This window comes from Podarcis pityusensis (genome assembly GCF_964106645.2).
Source record: "Podarcis pityusensis genome assembly, chromosome: 10".
Lineage (NCBI taxonomy): Eukaryota > Metazoa > Chordata > Lepidosauria > Squamata > Lacertidae > Podarcis > Podarcis pityusensis.
In genome coordinates, this window is record NC_138035.1 from 47,560,403 (window position 1) to 47,579,712 (window position 19,310).

General features: G+C 45.2%; 1 protein-coding gene across 5 annotated transcripts in view; it reads right to left on the reverse strand.

Moving 5' to 3' along the window:
• TBC1D30 (TBC1 domain family member 30) overlaps positions 1 to 15,475 on the reverse strand; it is a 50,317-nt gene extending 34,842 nt beyond the window's left edge. For 2 of the 5 annotated variants that reach the window (XM_081022331.1, XM_081022330.1), the window contains exon 1: positions 665 to 900. In XM_081022331.1, the coding sequence (XP_080878457.1) occupies positions 665 to 842 (178 nt within the window). In that variant the 5' untranslated portion in view covers positions 843 to 900. Of the gene's footprint in view, positions 1 to 395; positions 415 to 664; positions 901 to 9,781; positions 9,947 to 15,037 lie in introns of those variants that run through there. The other 3 variants (XM_081022328.1, XM_081022329.1, XM_081022332.1) reach the window with 3 other exon arrangements.
• Positions 15,476 to 19,310: the final 3,835 nt, after the last annotated feature.

Below are 19,310 nucleotides of genomic sequence, written 5' to 3' on the forward strand. Positions count from 1 at the left end.
CTGGAGTCAGGTGGAAAAACAGATGGAGCGAAGGGACGCTCTACCCTTCAACCAACCCGACGTCCTGGCTCACAGGACATTCACAGGGGGCCTTTCTGGGCTCGACGGCTCTACACCTTGGAGCGCCCCCCGTCCTTCCGAGATGCCCCGACGAGATCCCCTGCTAGGGGCTCGGAATCGGTGGGCTGCCTCGCAGCTCCAGAGGCGCAGTTTCCTTCTGGCCCTGTCTGCCAATGCCAGGCCCGGAGGAGCTCTCCTCAAGCCGCAGCCATCCGGGCTCCCCGCCCAAGGCGGCGCCACAGCCTCGCCCTCCGGGCCGAGGGGAGGGCGGCGCTCCGGGGCCTCCGCAGCCAGCCCGAAAGCCCATTGCCTCGGGCGGAGGGCGCGCTTCCTACCCGAGGGTTCCATCTGCGCCCCTCCGGCGTCGCTGGGGAGCGTCTGGAAGGAGCAGCGCCGGGCATTTCCTCGCACGCACAAACAGGCTCCCTGTCGCCAGTGGCCGCCCCCACCTTCCCCCCGCAGCTTAAGCGATTAAAGCCTGCCCGGCTTAAGCCCGGCTCAAAGGCCTCGCCACATGCCCTCCTCCCCGCGGCGCCCGCTTTTTCAAACAAAGGCGGGAAAAGCGAGGGCCTCCAGGGCGCGCCAAACAGCAGGCAGCCCTTACCCGGCTCCAAGGTGCAGAGGAGACGAGGCGCGGTGCGCGAGATGCAGCTGCGCTTCTTCAAGACGTTGCTGAGGATGGTGCCCACCCCCCCGCCGCCGCCGCCGCCCCCGCCGGTGCTCTGGCGCTTGAGGCAGCGTCCCCCCCGGCGCAGCGAGCTCGCCAGCCTGTCCTGCCTCATGGCTGACCCCGGGCCGCAGACCAACCATCCGCCGCGCTCGCCTCAGCTCAGCAGCCGGCGGGGCGCGCGCGGCTGGGCTGCAGGTGCAGCGCGCGGTGACGCAATGCCCGGGCCGGCCGGGCTCGCCGTCTCTTGTCGTCGGGGCGCCCGAGGGGAGAGCCTTAAACGCGCCAGGCGGCGAGCAGGGCCAGGCATGGGGGAGGCAGAATGGCGGGGTCGGAGGAGGAGGAGGGCGCCGCGGGGGCGAGAAGAGGCCGGCGCGCTTCCCTCCCGGCTGGAGGGGGCATCTGCAGTGCAGAGAAGAAGGCAAAGGCGAGGCGAGGGAGAAGGGAGAGAAAGGGCTGCTCCCGCCCACAAGCGCAGCAGCAGCATCACGGGCGGGGGGGGGGGGCGAGCCGGGCGGCGGTTCCTCCTCCGGCACCGCCTGCTAGCAAGCAGCTCGGGTTAAAAATAAACGCGAGTCGGCATGGATGCCAGCAGCATCTATAGAGCGTCTTAAAAATATATATAAAAAGCTGACGACGACGACGACCAGGCTGCAATCCGTCCGGTTTGCACAGCCTGTCCTGAGGGAGCTGCAGAAGAGTGGTGGGCATCTGCTTAGGCACCCACAACAACAAGGCGTGCCAACTTAAATAAATATGGGCAGGGGGGCAGGGGAGCCCTGACCCACATAATCACTTGAGGCAGCAAATGCATACCATAATAATAAAATATTTCAGGAGGCCGCCCCCCAACTGATGCACATTGCCATTCAAATGGTGTGCATTAGCTCCTATGACAACGTGTCTCTCCCATTGTTGATTAAGATGAGCTGTGCTTTTCTTTGCAGCATCCTTAAAAACACTGAAATGGGGGGAGGCGCTTCCAGTTTAGGTTTCAGTCTAATTGCTGAACATAAGGCGGCTTGTGTTACCCCCTTTGCACAGAAGGCACCATATGTGCCACAATGTGATGGAATATGTTACAGCAGAAGACGCTTTGCACGTATTATATGCCGACAAAATCTATAGAAGGGAGAAATTCAAAGTTCCCAGGGCCTTTCCATCTGCACCTCCCCCTCTTTTCCCTCTTTCAAGATTCCATCCTCTGTGCTAGTGAACCATATCGGCATCTATTTTCAATATTAAATTATATCTGTGGCAGTAACATGTAATAACTGAAAGAATGTCGGACACATTCAAGAGTCACTTTAAGGTCAAGACTTCTGCCAGAGCTGAAGCAGGAACCCTTCGGCTGCACTGCATACCCACCTCACTGTTTGATATGCATACGTACATTATTTTCCTTTCAGAAACAATACAAAGCTCAGCACAGTTGGATTTACCAAGGACCAGAAAGATTTGCACCATAAAGAACTTGCAACATTCCTGCTTGCAGCAGCCTGACAACTCATTGCATTGCACAGAACTGGAAAAGTCTGGACCATCTACACCTCACAGTGGAGAAAAAAAGGTATGGACAATAGCCCTGATATGTTGATTAAACATATAAATGCATTAGATAACATCCAGGACTCAGGCAATTTTACTGAAATATGGCATCCATTTATATCATTTTCTATTGATAACCCTGGCATACATATGCCTATGCCTGGAGAAATTGTTTTCCTTAACAAGGATGTTGATTGTAAAAGGAGGGGGAGAAGAGGAAGGGAGGAAATAACCCCACACACCATTTATTCTTGCTTTGTACCAAACTGAATAAAAATATAAAGCTTAGTGAAAGTTTAATTTCTTCAATCTAGTATGGCTCGCTGGAGCAAATTCACAAAGCTTACATCGAGTTTTTCCTGTAATATGTGTCCTTGGTATTGTATGCACTCCTTAATGTGGATTCAGAAAACCACATGAGATGGTGGTCGACATGGTGAATCAACAACTCCAAGGTGAACTTCTGGTGTGGCCATCACACCACATACATACATAAGATCTGAAAAAAGTTTGAAGATAAATGTTCTATTGCTTGGTAAGTCATTATCTGTCATGGGTGCAGGGGCACAAGAGCATTCAAATGAATCACCACCACATCCTACGTGCCTGTAGCTACCTATCTGAATCCATCATAGCCTCTCTTCTGTGCAGTGTGTACTGACACTGAACAATTTGCACACCATGGTTCAAAACATTTTTTTCATTATAACCATCGTAAGCTGCAGAATGCCAGACTGGATCTGTCAGTCATATTAAGGTGATACTCCTAACCTGAAAAGAGCAACACAATTCATTTCAACCTTTCAACAACAACAACAACAACAAAAAAGACTAGCTAATTGCTACATTTTCTAAAAGGGTTTAGCTAGGCTCTTTCAAACAGAAATGCAGCGGGTGCTTTTTGTTGTATTAATACAACTGCTCCCTATTCCTCAGCGACAGAAAGTATTTGTTTTTCTTGTTCAGGTAGTCAATTCATTCACCGTGGTAAAAAGCAGGTGTAGTAATTAAGTACAGCAAACGGTTGCCCTTTTTTGTCCTACATAAACAGAGAACACATATGCACCAAAGAGCACCATGGCAGCTTTATTCTCTGACACAATACTTTCTGCAAGCCTGTAAAATAAATGAGTAACTAAGCTTCCCAGTACAAGAAGTTTATGATGCTATCATATTGTATGAGATAAATAAAAGGTCCTATCACACAAAGTTGAACAATAAATCAACTGTACACATAATAAAATGCACATAGAATATAGTTAATTGTGGCTTTTGTTTTGACTGGGATTATTTCTTGAAAAGCCACCCATTGCTATTCATACGTAAGCACATTGTTAATTTTTATTACAGAGGCTATATAGTCTTCTGATAAGAGGATGACCAAAACTCAAGTATAAATGATTGCTTTCTTTTACATGTTTTTGTACAGAAGTCTTTGAACTAGCCCCAAACCGGTACAAAATAAAAAAGAAATTGCTATCATAGCCACCCATTAAAAGTACTGGAAATGTCTTTCAGGAAAATATGTCATTGATCAAAAGTAGCCTGAATACACTGAATATATTCAGATAATAAATATAGCCAGCAGGTCTCCCCCACCTTTCCAGATTTATATATAAATTTCCATCAAGCCTAAAGATATGTTTGGTTTACTGGGCGCAGCACCAGGTGAGGTATCAGAGCCCCTAATCAAATTAAATGTTCTGGAGTCCATATTGGCCTGTTTATGAGATTTTTATTCTGCTCTCCCAAAGCAGCCCAGGGCAGCAAACAAGAGCAAAAGACCATGAACGTAAGCTTGTTAGGGCAAGGAAAGGGATAGAATAATTCGAAGTTTCTTTAGAAGAGCTGGTGGTGATATGGTCTCAGAGTATGGTCTGAAGGTGCACAAAGCCACCATCTTGCTGAAGCTAAGCCACCATTTGGATCTAGTCATTGGCTGGGGTGGGTGGCCTCCAGGGAACCACACCTTTGCCACCTCAGTTTTGATGATGAAGGAAAGGCAGGATATGAAATGTGAGGGGGGGGAATATCATTTTTAAGCCCCCTTTCTGCTTCCAGGTGTGACGATTTCTAAGCAAAGCACAACATTAGTCCCTGCAGAAGTTGGCTATTAATCATGAGCATCCCAAATGCTTCTCTCACTCTGCTCTCCACAAACGAAATGCCCATCTACATAGAATGGCCGCCATGTAGACACCACTTAAATTGCTCCTTACAACAGTGTAAAGAGTCAAAACTTTGTGTAAGCTACGGCGCATGAACAGCTCACCGTGCATGCAGCAGTGAAAAGCTCTTTCTACACAACAGCAATCATAACACGTAAACCAGGCCTAAGAATTACTTGTTGACCAGCAGTTGTTTGGACAGTTTACTTCTCAAGTTGTATGCACCACTCTTGGGTGTGTACCTTGAATAGTGCTCTGTTACCCTGAAACCCAGGAGCTTAGATTAGTTAAAGGAAATGTATTTTGGCTAGCTTTCAAAAGCTATTCTAAGCAATTAGATCCAGGTTATTTTCAGGAAAAACTACCCAACAAAGGCAGGGAAGAAGCATGGTATGCGGGAGGGCGGGGAGAAATCATCTCTATTTCCACATATCCTATTTGCAAATTGTTTTAGCACATTAACTGCAGAGTATGCAATGCATTATTAATCCCACCTTTGGAAGATTCCCTCCCCCCTCTTCCCTAAATATAATTATTTGCTTAACAGCTCATATAAAACTGCACTTTAGCATGCTATTGACTAGCGTAATCAGTCCAGACAGCTATGTCAGATGCAATAAAGGTTTACTATCCAAGTCTAATAAACGAAACAGTGTTATGTGCTGTCCATGAAAAAGATATAATTAGATCTAATATAAGAACTGTGCAAGTTGCTTTCCATCTCTGCAAAGTACATTTCATGTCCTTAGTGCTGAAAATCAAAGTTTCAGGAATTGTAGCAACTTATGGGACAACAATGGCATGCCGGTCAGAGGTTCCCCACATCTGGAGTATGGCGTACAGGACTGTAACAGCTGGGGAGGATGACAGAAAATGGGGTTGGTTGCCTTGCACAAATGGATGTGCTTTCTACTATCACAGCATGCAGTTCATGGATACATTTGTGTGGCTGATCATGCCTACTTTGGTCACCATCGCTGACGGATTCTTGCCCCTGGAAAATTTGTCAAGAGGGAATGCAGCTCTATGGTTGAAACAGCTATTGGGCTTGATGGGAGGGAACAAGTTGTTCCCCAAGCCTCATTGTAAGAGGAGGGCATTTTCCTGACATGGCGTAGAGGATTAGCCCTACTCTCTCCAATTATGACCTCTCTGCCCAGAAATTCCCCTGCGAACCACAAATAGGTTTGAAAATAGCCTTTTATCAGAGCTTAAGAGTTTTTTATGGTTAAGTGGCATGTTCATATTGTTAAATAAAATAAATAAAAATATATATTGTCTCCAAAGCCCTGCCTCGTATCAAGGAAACACAGCAATGCTGCAACTTTATCGCAGGAGGCAAAAACTATCACAGCAAAATTGTTCCAGTTCAAACTGAACAGATTGTCTAATTCCTAGCAGTCTTGGTGCCGTCATGTCTAAAAATACACACTTCGTGCTGCATTTTTTAATTAAGGCATTTGATCCACCAGTCTTTCAAATATTTTTCTTCCCATTTAGGTCACCTCATAGTTCTCATGCTGTGAACGATGGAGAACGTGACATGAACTGAGTGCAAGTTACAGAATTTGTGTAGGAGGGGTAGGAATCTTCGTTTCGCCCACACACAAAGACTGCATAACCAAATTTGTGAAAAGAAAGCTACTGTCTCTAATTTAATGTTCAAGCTGTTGGGTGGCAAGTCATAAAAGCCAACTACTGTAAGTAATATGCAAGCAACAGGAGATGTTTGAACCACTGGATCTACTTCAAAGGGGAGGGAAGGAGCCAAAGAAAGCACAATTAGTTTTTCATACAAACTGCTTGCGAATTTTAAATGATGGAATGGGTCAGGAAAGGGAGAGCTAGCATTCAAAACAAAACATCCAACTGGCTGCGGCCAAGCCCTCTTGCAAATCCAGCCAAGAATACTATACTAGCTCTCTGGGTTCTAGCCAGACTAACTCCAGTTTCAAGGTTAAGGTCACATTGTCCAAGGTACTGCTTTGTCAACCTCTTCGGCACCGGCACAGAAATCCCTTGAACAAGGGGCTAGCAAACCTGTTCAGTACAGCGACACTGAAGGCCTGCCAAAAGGTCATGACCGACTTGCATATAATGTCCATAATTGACTCGCTCCACAAATCATTAACAAATACACCAGAGACCAAGTATACCGGGTGGCCGTTTTGTACCTATTGCACAATGTCACACTATCAGGGTCTCTTCTGCTCAAATAGAGAAAGGCTTCCATCCGCCTTGGAAAACACATTGTTACCCATATTAAGAGTTGGGAAACATTTCATCAGTCTTGTTAATACTGCTGACCAGCTCATCTTCACTGTCACTCCTTTAGTCTTCTAGTACAGTGGTGCCCCACAAGACGAATGCCTCGCAAGACGGAAAACCCGCTAGACGAAAGGGTTTTCCGTTTTGGAGGTGCTTCACAAAACGAATTTCCTATGGGCTTGCTTCGCAAGACGAAAATGTCTTGCGAGTTCCTGCGGGGGTTTTTTCCTCCCCCCCCCCCTTTTCCCCAAGCCGCTAAGCCGCTTACCAGCTGATCCTAAGCCGCTAAGCCGCTTAACAGCTGATCCCCTAAGCCGCTTAACAGCTGATCCGCTAAGCCGCTTATCAGCTGATCCGCTAAGCCGCTTAACAGCTGATCCGCTAAGCCGCTTATCAGCTGATCCGCTAAGCCCGCTAAGCCGCTAATAGCGCTAAGCCGCTAAGCCGCTAATGGGCTTGCTTCGCAAGACGAAAAAACCGCAAGACGAAGAGACTCGCGGAACGGATTCTTTTCGTCTTGCGAGGCACCACTGTATAGGGATGGAAGCCGCAGGCTCAGGGGCCAAATGCAGCCCTCGAGACTAGAAATGGATGAATCTCCCAATTCTGGTTTCTCTCAAGGTGTAGAAACCTCTGACTTTTGCATGGGTGGAAGGTAGCCCACTGTACAAAAGTAAGTTGCATCTGCCGCTCCACCCTTTCATCCGGTCCACTACCAAAACCACTGGTTGACCTTGATGGAATCTAGCTCTCAGACTGAAAACACCTGCCCATCAAGCTGTCGCCAGCCAGTTAAATGGAGCCTGTGGTTGCCTGTCCGAAGAGGTCCCAGAACCCAATAGTATCACAATAGCGGAAGCAGGTGGACTTAGGGGTCAGGATATGCAGTGGTAGTTGTTACTGATGCCATGAGGCTATTTGCTTCTGTGAGATCCTGGGATAAAGCAGCCTCAGTGGCTTCTAGCTTATGGACAAACAAGAGAAGACACAGAAGTCCCACTGATATTTCTGCAGATCCCTGGATATAGCAGCCTAGCAGAAGCAGTTTCTCCTCATCCTTACTGCCATAGGAATACAGAAGGATAGAGTGAACACAACTGCCACAAGCTTCAAAGCCCCAGCAGCAGCATTTCACAGTGTCTTTATTATATGGAGAAAAGGCAGACCTATGGAACGTGGGCTTGCTTCCCTTGACCCAACAGTGCATGTGTGCATTGTGCAACAGTGCATGGTGTGTTAACTTAGCTACCAGAACCACCTTCCCATAAAACATTTCCTGAGTGGGAGAGAATGTTGCACGTGATTCTAAGCAGCTACTTTACTCGGATGTAGAAAACTTCATCTGCCTCTCCACTCAGTCAGAGAGAGAAACAGAACATGAAGATGCATACATCAAAACAAGACAAGTCCCTTGTAGCACATATATATATATATATATATATATATATATATATTAATGCATGCACATAAAAGCTCATTTTAGTGCAGTGTTCATGCCATTTCATTTACTGTACCTGAATATAACAAACTGCCATGCTGCATGTTAATAAAAAAAAGATACAAGACAAAAAAAGTTAGCTTTAGAAAAATTCTGAAGAACAACCTGTGATACATTTTATACACAATACCACTCAATTAAAACATGTAAAAAGGCTAATTAAGTGTGCATACTAGCTGTGGCTCCCAGTGGCGATCCCTCCTTCCCTAAACTGCCACTACAGGAGTTTCTGAAGAACCATTTTGCTCTGAGGGAAACAGAGAAGCAAAAGAACTTCCTCCTTACTGTAACACGTCTGAGGATTACTGTCTTTCTGATCTTCTGTAAACTGCTTTGTGAGGCCCACCAAATGGTACATTAATTCATGAAGCAAATGCACAATAGGTTTTGCATTTTCAGTTTTTATAAGGGAATTGCGTAATTGAGGTCAGATGGTTGTACTTCAGGCCTTTTAAAGTTTGGTGCCATATGTCTGAAACTCTCAGAACTATGTGTGGGTACAATCTACATAGCCACAATTAAATCATTTCTGTCCTGCTGATTTTGAAGCACAGCCTGAACTCTTTGCCAGCATGTCACTGGAACAAAGAAAGGTTCACCATTATTGAATTTTACCTTATACATGAAATTCACTTTATGACTGGACTGTGTCTCCTTTAAATGCATACCTCCCCCTTTTTTTCTTTTTGGGCACCAGAGCTAATATTTTTCTTTCCTAGGCTATTAATGTTAAAAACTTTAAAAGGCCCTTGAAAATATTGGTATTGCTGAATTTGTTGTTGTTTTATATAGTTGGTTTACATTCTTTTATCATTCACGGTTTTTCTATTATGGCACAAGCTTTCTTGAGACTTATATCTTGAAAGGCAGGGGCAAAATGTCTTTTAAAAAATAAAACTTATAATCTACTCCATGGGTAGGCAAACTAAGGCCCAGGGGCTGGATCCGGCCCAATCGCCTTCTAAATCCGGCCGACAGATGGTCCAGGAATCAGCATGTTTTTACATGAGTAGAATGTGTCCTTTTATTTAAAATGCATCTCTGGGTTATTTGTGGGGCATAGGAATTCATTCATTTCTCTCTCCCCCCCCCCAATATAGTCCAGCCCACCACATAGTCTGAGGGCCGGTGGGCCGGACCCCTGCTGAAAAAGTTTGCTGACCCCTGTACTCCTATGCATATTAACTTGGAAGCATGTCTCATTAAGTTCAGTGGATTTACTTCCTAGGAAGTATGGTTTGAATGCAGACCTAAGAAATCCTCAAGTATAAGAATCTGACCTAAATTTTAAAATTCCTTTTTAAAAACTGAAAATGAAAAAAACTCCTGTTCAAGTATCAGTTCCTTTATAAACAATACACTACAGAGCCTGCAAAAACGAATAGAAGAAAACCTTCATCTCAGAACAGCACTTGCCTGTCTCCTTCCCTTACATATATGTTTATAGAAACCAAAAATATTTTTTCCCTGTGCTAAACAGCCTTTTCAAAATACTAGAACAGTAAAATGGCATTTCAAAATAAGCTTACAGAGCGCGTAGATGACAACACACAAACACACAAGGGTACTTACGCCGTTTCTGGGAAACTGCTTGCAAACAGGCTGTTACAATATCACAGTTCTTCTGCACTTTGTGCAAAAGCCTGTCCTTTTGTTTCAGAAGGCGAAGCAATTTTGCTGACTGAACACAAATTCTGTAATTCAGCTCGCGTATTATAGTTGTCAACTCACTGGTATCTGTCAACAAACAGAGAATAAAATTAGCCTGGTGAAACCTGTAACTTGAGAACACATTTTTCCCTATGGAAAGCACCAGGGGTTTCGCCCCTAAAGGTTCTTATCCTGTAAACTGGGGGTGGAAGGTCGGTGGCCCTTTTTTGGAGTCAAATTCCCATCAGCCTCAGCCTGTGCGCCCAATTATCAAGGAAGATAGCTGCTGGAGTCCAGCAATATCAGGAGGCTCGAAAATTCCCCCACCACTGCTTTGTTGTTTAGTTGTGTCCGACTCTTTGTGACCCCATGGACCAGAGCACGCCAGGCACTCCTGTCTTCCACTCCCCCAGTTTGGTCAAACTCATGCTGGTAGCTTCGAGAACACTGTCCAACCATCTCGTCCTCTGTCGTCCCCTTCTCCCTGTACCCTCCATCTTTCCCAACATCAGGGTCTTTTCCAGGGAGTCTTCTCTTCTCATGAGGTGGCCAGAGTATTGGAGCCTCAGCTTCAGGATCTGTCCTTCCAGTGAGCGCTCAGGGCTGATTTCCTTCAGAATGGATAGGTTTGATCTTCTTGCAGTCCATGGGACTCTCAAGAGTCTCCTCCAGCACCATAATTCAAAAGCATCGATTCTTCGGCGATCAGCCTTCTTTATGGTCCAGCTCTCACTTCCATACATCACTACTGGGAAAACCATATCTTTAACTATATGGACCTTTGTTGGCAAGGTGATGTCTCTGCTTTTTAAGATGCTGTCTAGGTTTGTCATTGCTTTTCTCCCACCACTGCTATAAATGCATATTCTTGTGGAAATTCGCTGCCACACTCAAAGAGTTCATGTTTTGTTACACCTTAAGAAGTTTACAGTAAATGATGGATAACAAGTTATTTATTATTAGGTCAATACTTTGCTCAAGACTACCCCCAAGGCAATATATATAGCAGTAAATCCACAAATTAAAACAATAGAAATCAGTAAAATAATGGAATTATTAAGAGACAATAATCACACCCGCATGAGAATTTTGTCTGCAGTTTTATATACCCATGAACCTGAGAACATGTTTTCCAAATTATTACCATTATTTTACTAAATTTTTCAGGCTCCTTAGTATATTATAAGTATCTCCTTCAGAAGCATTTAGCTATTGGCAACATTTGACTCAAGTAAGCCAGTTTGGTGTAGCATTTACAGTGTTAGATTAAGACCTGGGAGACCAAAATTCAAATCCTCACTCAGCCATGAAGCTCACCTTGAGCCAGTCATTCACTCTCAGTCTAACCTATCTCACAGGGTTGTTGTGTGTATAAAATTGGGAGGAAGAAGAACCATGTAAATCACACTGAGCTCCTTAGGGGAAAGATGGGATATAAATGTAATACATACATGCATATTTCATTTCCTATTCTTTCCCCATGGCAAATTCATTTGGCATCATAAGGACTTTGTAAAAAGCCCATACTGTATTTTTCATTAGCTGCAAATATTTAATATATATGGTTTGCTAGTAACTTAGCTTCTTAGATTGTTTAGAGATCTTTGAACATAAACTCACCTGCAAAGAAAATTGTAATCTTTAAAAGAGCAATTTTATTTACATAGCATGCACCCTCTAGTGGGCAAAAGCAGGTAAAAGAAATCAGCATTTAAGTTAACAGCTGCTTGCCATTCATGAAATTAGCTAAAACAAATAAAGAAGGTGATATCTGTAATCAGTAACAGTGGACAACCCTTAACCCTTTGAGAAAGAACGCAGCAGAGAACAGGGAGAATGGCATTCAACAGGGGTGTTATCTGCATGCAGAACGTAGGAACTGTATTGTGATGTTAACAGACATTGTAGTATGGACCTCACTGAAATGGCCCTTTAAAAATTCAGTACTGGGATATCTTTCAATTTAATGACAGGAGACTTATTAAAAAGAGTACTTATCCTACACAACTGGTGCTGATGACCAGAGAAGGAAAACCAGAGGTAGAATTTCAGGTGCTATGGGAAAACTTGATTGAACATGCCCACTGAGAGAATGAGCATGATATTTATATAATGCTTTTTCAGTGTTCAAAGTGTTTCACACAGGCTGTCTCGGTTGAGTTAAGCCTATAAGGTTGAGCCTATAAGGTAGGTCAGTTGAGCCTATAAGGTAGGTCACCATTATGCTGCCCATATTGTAAATACAGCAGGCTGAGAACACAAAGCCATCGAATATTAGAATCCCACTCTTTCCGGCTGAAAAGGTTCCATGAGCAGGTTATGAAAGGTTGATAGATAGACTTACAAATCTAAAAATACAGTACATAAAATGAAGACAAGCCAGGGAGGGAAGACATGAAAGCTTTAAGCAAGTGGAAAGGTAGATCACTAGCTACTTCTTATGTGGAGAGAAGGGAAAAGCAGGCAAGATGAGAATCTGTGGATCAGAGTTTGGCATGTTGCAGAAAGATGTTACTTTGACCAATAAAATTTTTATTTTTAAAATAAAATTAGTTCAACAGATCAACATTTAGTTGTCATGGTAGCTGGTAGATCACATTAGTTATTAACTCTTATCATGGCAGTATTTTCTAAGGGGCCTACAAATGAACCAGGAGTGCCACACATCACCAGTAATCAGGACAAAACATCTGTAAGGTAATGACCAACTGCAATCTATTAATTCCTGTTATGGGTATGAACATGCAGGACAAGAAAATAAATATGCTTTTAGGAAGCTACTGTCCATAATAAAGCTATTAACAGTAGCAATACTAGGCTAGAGTGACATATGATCTTACTCAGAGGCAGCGTCATATCAGCATATGAGGCAGACTGTGTCTCTACCCAACCCAGTATTGTCCACTCTGACTGGTAGCATCTCTCCAAGGCAATCCTCATCTCCTGGCCTTGCTGCACAGCATCTTTTAAAAGGCCACATTTTCAACTTGGACCACTACTATTGAAATATTACCCTTCTTTAAAAATTGTATGGCTCTCACAGCAATTGAATTCGTAACCTTGGCATTATTAACACCACACAGTATAACTATCTGAGCCAATGAGCAAAAGAGCCAGGTTCAGATGCCCCATGGAGACTGTTGGGGGCTCCCAAGCCTTAAATTAGGAATCCTAGCGCAAAGGCCCAAGACAGGCTTGAGCCCTTCTCTCAATCCCTCCCCTCAGAGTGATGGGACGGCACAACAGAAGCTATGGCTAACTGTCCACAAACAGTTAGTGCTTCAGGACCAAAGCAAAAGAGATGGTACATCATAACATCTTACTCAGAATCTAGCCGAATTAGGAAAAAATTGTGAAAACCATATTGGCCTGTTCAATTGCTGTTGCAGAGGAAACAGATGTTACCCCCTCCTAGAACTATCTCCTTTAGAGTCTTAAAGTAAAGGGATCCCTGACCATTAGGTCCAGTCGTGGCTGACTCTGGGGTTGCAGCGCTCATCTCGCTTTATTGGCCAAGGGAGCCGGCGTACAGCTTCTGGGTCATGTAGCCAGCATGATTAAGCCGCTTCTAGCGAACCAGAGCAGCGCACGGAAACGCCGTTTACCTTCCCGCCGGAGCGGTACCTATTTATCTACTTGCACTTTGATGTGCTTTCGAACTGCTAGGTTGGCAGGAGCAGGGACCGAGCAACGGGAGCTCATCCCATCGCGGGGATTCGAACCACTGACCTTCTGATTGGCAAGTCCTAGGCTCTGTGGTTTAACCCACAGCGCCACCCGCGTCCCTTTAGAGTCTTAGGTCAGCATAAATTTGTATTAGCAATCTCTGTAAACTGTGTTAGCGTATTAGCTTCTCTAGCTTAACAAAAGCGCCAAGTCTGTTGCTGATTAAGTATAGATCTACTTTGCGCTGCTGAAAAACAGAAGCTGGGAATTTACCTTAGGGAGCTTATGTGGGACTGTAAGAGGTATAAACATAGAAGGTGAGTGTATGAGATGACAGCGAAGCAGAGACGTATGTAACCTGCTGAGGTAAGAAAAAATGTGATGATATACACCCAGTATTAACATCTAAACACCTAAAGATGAACACAAAGAGCTATAAAAGTTTCAGTTCAACAACCCATGACAATATGCCAAAATTGCAAGCAATGATGTCATAGCAATTTACTGTCAAGGCTTAAGATCATCCTTGCTGGTAAATATTTACTTACTTAACATCAGTATTCAGGACATTAAGAAAAGCAATTGATAGGTTGATTCCTCCCTGTTCTTTTTTGACTAAGACTTCCCTTATTTTGCTTTCTTCATCATCCATGGCTATTCTGTGGTCATCCTTGATTGAATGTACAGTAGCTAAAGTGGCTGCAGCGCAAATTTAGATCCCAGTTTTAGCATACAACAACAGCATAACTTCAGCAAGACTTGACAACGGAAAAGGCAGCAGGAAACATGAGCTGGCAGTATCCTTTTTCGCTAACAATCTGTCATAAACCTGCATGGAAGGTAAGTTTGTGAAATGTGCACCCACTAGTGTTGTTTTTAGGGGAAAGCAAACACGAAAAAGGGCTCCAAAAGAATGATGAGTAAAGAAAAGAAGAAAGAAGATTGTTTGCTTAGCTGAAAGTAAACAGGATTTTAAAAATTGGGCCATGGAAGCAGATCTGAGGCACAGTCTGAAAAATCCTAAGGACAAATAGGAAGAGAGGAAAGTCTTGAGCAGCAAAGTCCTAATTCAGTCGAAGAAGAGGGATGGGGATGAATGCAACAGGTGCACACTCAGAGCCCAGTATATCTTAATCAATACTTTTTTTCAGCTGGAGTTGACAGGTGCTCCGGCACCTTTCAGGTGGGCGCCATTGCCATTCCAAGAGAACAAGGGAGAAGATCACGCTGAGCACCGGCACCTCTTTTTCTAGAAAAATGGCACTGCTTGGAATATATGAGTAACAAAGTCATCCTGCAAGGACAAGTTTGCCAACTCTCTTCACTTTCCTGGCAGTGCTCTCGTACAAATAAACAGAAAGCCGACCGGTGCAGTGCAGCATTCCCCGCCCGCACCACGGAGATGCAGAGCAGGACATCTTCACCTGTTGACTTTCTGGCTGCCAGGAGGAAGAAGCAGGAAACTCCTTCTCCGGCGGTGGGAAACCCCCCATCCTTGCCCGACCCTTTTACCTTTCTGCGCCAGGTACGTCCTCTGGTGCCGCTGGCCGGGCCTTCGCCGCAGCTCCTGCAGGAAGCGGGACTCGGCGCTGCTGCCCCTGCCGCCGGGGAAGGCGTCGGAGCCGGCGGACGCCTCGGTGGAGCTGTCCACGCTGTCGCGGTGGCGGGCGCGCCCCACGCTGTACAGCTCGGTCAGGAGGCCGTTCACCAGCGAGGAGGCGCGGCTGCGCGACAACGCCTCCTCGCTTTCCTCCCCTTCTTCTTCCTCCTCCTCCGCCGGGCTGTCCGCGCTGCTGCACACCCCGGCCCGGCCCGGTTGCTCCCCGGGGTCGCCCAGGTCCACCTCGGCGAGCTCCATTCCCTCGCTCGGGTAGGAGCAGCCTCGCTGCGCTCGCTCGCGCCTCTGCCAGGCGACTGAGGGCGGCGCGCGCCCTGTGGCAAATCCCAGGGCCAGAGTTCCGGGTCTGGCCCATTGTCCTCGAGCGAGGGGGGTGGAGGGAAGAGGAGGGGGAAAAGAAACTCTCTTTTGCAAAGGAGGCTTTGCGCAGGTCACATTCGTCGGTGTCCCCTGGAGAATGGAACGCGCCGTCGGCGCGTCTGGGGCTTCCAAGCTCCTCCGTGCGGTGCACCTGCCGCCGCCAGCCAATGGGGTCTCCCCAAATCACCGCTCTGGCGCGAACTTCCCAGGGAAAGAAATGGCTTACGGAGGAAGTGATCGTCGAGTTTGGGGGTTTTGTCAGTTTAGGGTTCCAGTCCGTTTTTGTGGTTGTGTTTCTTGTTGGGCCGCCAGTGTTGGCATCCCAGCATTCAGGGTCAAAATCCTACCAAGGTGGCTGGAAGTCACGTTCAAGCAAGTGTTTTGAAAGCGCAATCAAGGTTATTTATATATGCCACTACTGTACACTGTACACTGCGGCCCCTGTTTTGTTAGCCCCAAAATGGAAATCGAGCAAAGAATGGCAACTTGATGGAATATGCACAGCTTGCAGACTTAACACAGAATAAGAGAAAAAGGACATACGTTTAGAGAAAATGAGGTAAAGGGTAAAGGGACCCCTGACCATTGGGTCCAGTCACGGACGACTCTGGGGTTGCGGCACTCATCTCACTTTACTGGCCGAGGGAGCCGGCGTACAGCTTCCGGGTCATGTGGCCAGCATAACTAAGCCGCTTCTGGCGAACCAGAGCAGTGCACAGAAACACCGTTTACCTTCCCGCTGGAGCGGTACCTATTTATCTACTTGCACGGGCATGCTTTTGAACTGCTAGGTTGGCAGGAGCAGGGACCAAGCAACAGGAGCTCACCCCGTCGCGGGGATTCAAACCGCTGACCTTCTGATCAGCAAGCCCTAGGCTCTGTGGTTTTAACCCACAGCACCACCCGCATCCCTTAAAGAAGATAGGAAAACGTTTATTGAATATATGGGGGAAATTGTGAACATCTGAAAACATTGGCAACATAAAGATAAATTCAACAGTGTAAATAAGTTTTGGTGGATGTAATAATGGAATACTGAATGGTTTAGTTTATGTAAAATATGCAGGGATTTATGATATGCAAAATGAACCATGGAAAGAGAAGAAGAGGAGTCGTTGATATTTTAAGGTTGTTTAAATGAATATTCTAAAATGTAAAACAGAAAATTTAATAAAAATTATAGGAAATAAAGTGCAATAAAGAGTTTGGACTGACTAGGAAAGTGTCCGTCCAAATCCTTCCCACAAGATACAGGTGATGGCAGTTGATCACAGGGAGGTGAGGGGTCCAACTGCAACACACCTGGAGGTCGTTGTTGTCTGCCTCCGTCTTTCTTCTGGAATTTAGAGCAAAGCATAGGAGCCAAATCCAAGGAGCCAAGGTCCCAACCAATAAAATATTTGAGAGGGCTGGGCTCCCCCCTCCAAGTTTTTGGGCATTGCCATTCAAAGTCTGTGTGTGTGCCTTGTGATCAATTATTTGGGATGGGGCTTACCTGCCCGCCCCCATATTTTGTTCAAGCTGACATCCCTGGAAATATTAGTAAATTAGTACAGCAAAACCCAAGATGATCATGTTACTGCTCCTTCCTGCTGGTATGAATGCTCATGGTGTTTGTCTCATAGAACTGTCTCAGTTAAAAAGCTAAAAGCTGTCCCATCAAAACAGGATCAGAAAACAGCAGTGGCAAAATTGCCAAAAGTGAGTGTGTGAGAGGCTGCAATCCTAACTTCACTTCCTTGGGAACCCCGTTGAATTGAATAGGACTTATTTCTGAGTAAATATGGTTAGGCTTCTGCTATCACTCTTTATTATTAGTATGCCAACTGACAATAATATTTCATGTATCTGATGAGTAAGGCTGTCGTTCTCAAAAGTTAACAGTGATGCTGAAGTTTCACAAGCACAGCTCCTCCATCACAATGCTGTAGTGATTTATTTATTTTTTAAGCTATGCCTGGTGAATATTGTCCTGCATGACCATTCCCAAAGAATCTTAACTCTGTTTCTTTTGGGAGTATGGGCCAGTTATTAAGGCAGATTTCTGCTAAAATGTCCTGCCATCCTTAATTCACATGTGACACCGAAGGTATCTCTTTTGACCTCAGTTCCATCAGCATAGGAGTATTAATAGCCTTCCTTGTCAAGCTGGATGACATACTAATCACTAATAAACATAGGGAGAGCCCTGCTGGATTAGACAAATGTTTCACCTTGTCCAGGCTAACCAGTTCCTCTGGGATTCCACAAAAAGGACCTGAAGGCAACAGCTCTGTTGCACAATGCTATCTCTGAACCTGAAGATTCAGTCATGAGTAAAAGCTATTGATTACCTATATGCTGATCTATGACCGTAATAAAGATTTGTATTGTGTTGATTACCTTATTCTCCGTGGATTTGGTGAATACCATTTTAAAGCTAAATTGGCGGCTATTGGCTTGCCTTGTAGCAACAAATTCCATAAATTATGTACTGTGTTAAAAAGTCTTTTTTTTAACCTGAATCCTCTGATACTGTTTTATTGGATGACCCCAAGTTCTGGCATAATAGCAGTGGAGGTGAGCCTTTGACCCAAATTAGACCCATCAAGCCGGTACACTTGGCCTGCGGCATGATTTGGTTCAAACTATGTGCATATGACCATCATGTGACTGCAGATGCTGGACAGCTTAAACTGCAGCATCAAGTTGAAAAGGAAGAACTAGGATCATGTTCTAGGTGTCTTCCTTTGCAGCCTCTGGCAGAATCCAGTGCTTTTTGAATCGGCACCTTTTCTGTTGCCTCTGTGATGACAGAAAAAGATACCACATTCAGAAAGTGCTGAGTTGCAACTGGAAAGGGAGTATCAGGAGCACACTAGGTGTAATGGTGAAGTGTCAAAGTGCCCCATGGAGAACAGGCCAGTTCTGTATTCAGCCTTTTGGCTGGATCTACCATAGTTCCCCACCCTTGTATTAAAGGGAGAGAAAAATTAGTTCCACCCACTTTCTCCATCCAGGGCATAATTTGATAATCCTCTCCTGTGTCACCCCTTCCAGTATGTGTGGTACAATTATTTTGAAGCAAGTCCTACCATATCCAAAGTAAGCAATGTCTAGAGCTCCCTCCCTAGAAAATGTGTTTAGGATAACAGCCTGTCTCACCTTGGCAGCCTCCCAAATCTTATTTTGGTGCTGACTCTTCAGCCAGCAGAGGGCACCTCAACATCTTCAGACAACTTCAATTCAACCACAGCCAGCACTGCACATTTTAAGGATTGCTTGGGCAATGTCAAGATCAGTTCAGAAGCTGATCTGAACAGTTCCAGCCAAGTCTGAGCACAATAAATTAAGTGTTGGCTAAGCTTTCTGACTGTCAGAGATAATTGTGCTGTTTATGTGTGACAAAATGGCTGCCCTAAATGCACCAAATGAGCAGGAACACTGCAGGCAGCTATTTGCAGTGTTTACCTTTTCGAACCATTCCTGTCTTTTTCATTTAGCCTTATTCTAATAAGTCGTGCACAGTGCCGCTTTCAAAGTGTTGTTTCGGGCCTATCTCTCAATGCTAGCAGTATCAATTAATGACCAACAGCCAACCCTGTCTACTCAGAAGCAACCTCCAAAGCCCCACTGAAGTAAGTAGAGCTTATTTCTGTGTAGTCATCCATAGGATTGCACTGTTGGAAATCAGCAATGGTGCTTTTGTAGTCACGGGGGTGGGGGAACATACTTTTTAATCTTCACATAGGTAAAGGTAAAGGGACCCCTGACCATTAGGTCCAGTTGTGACTGACTCTGGGGTTGCGGCGCTCATCTCACTTTATT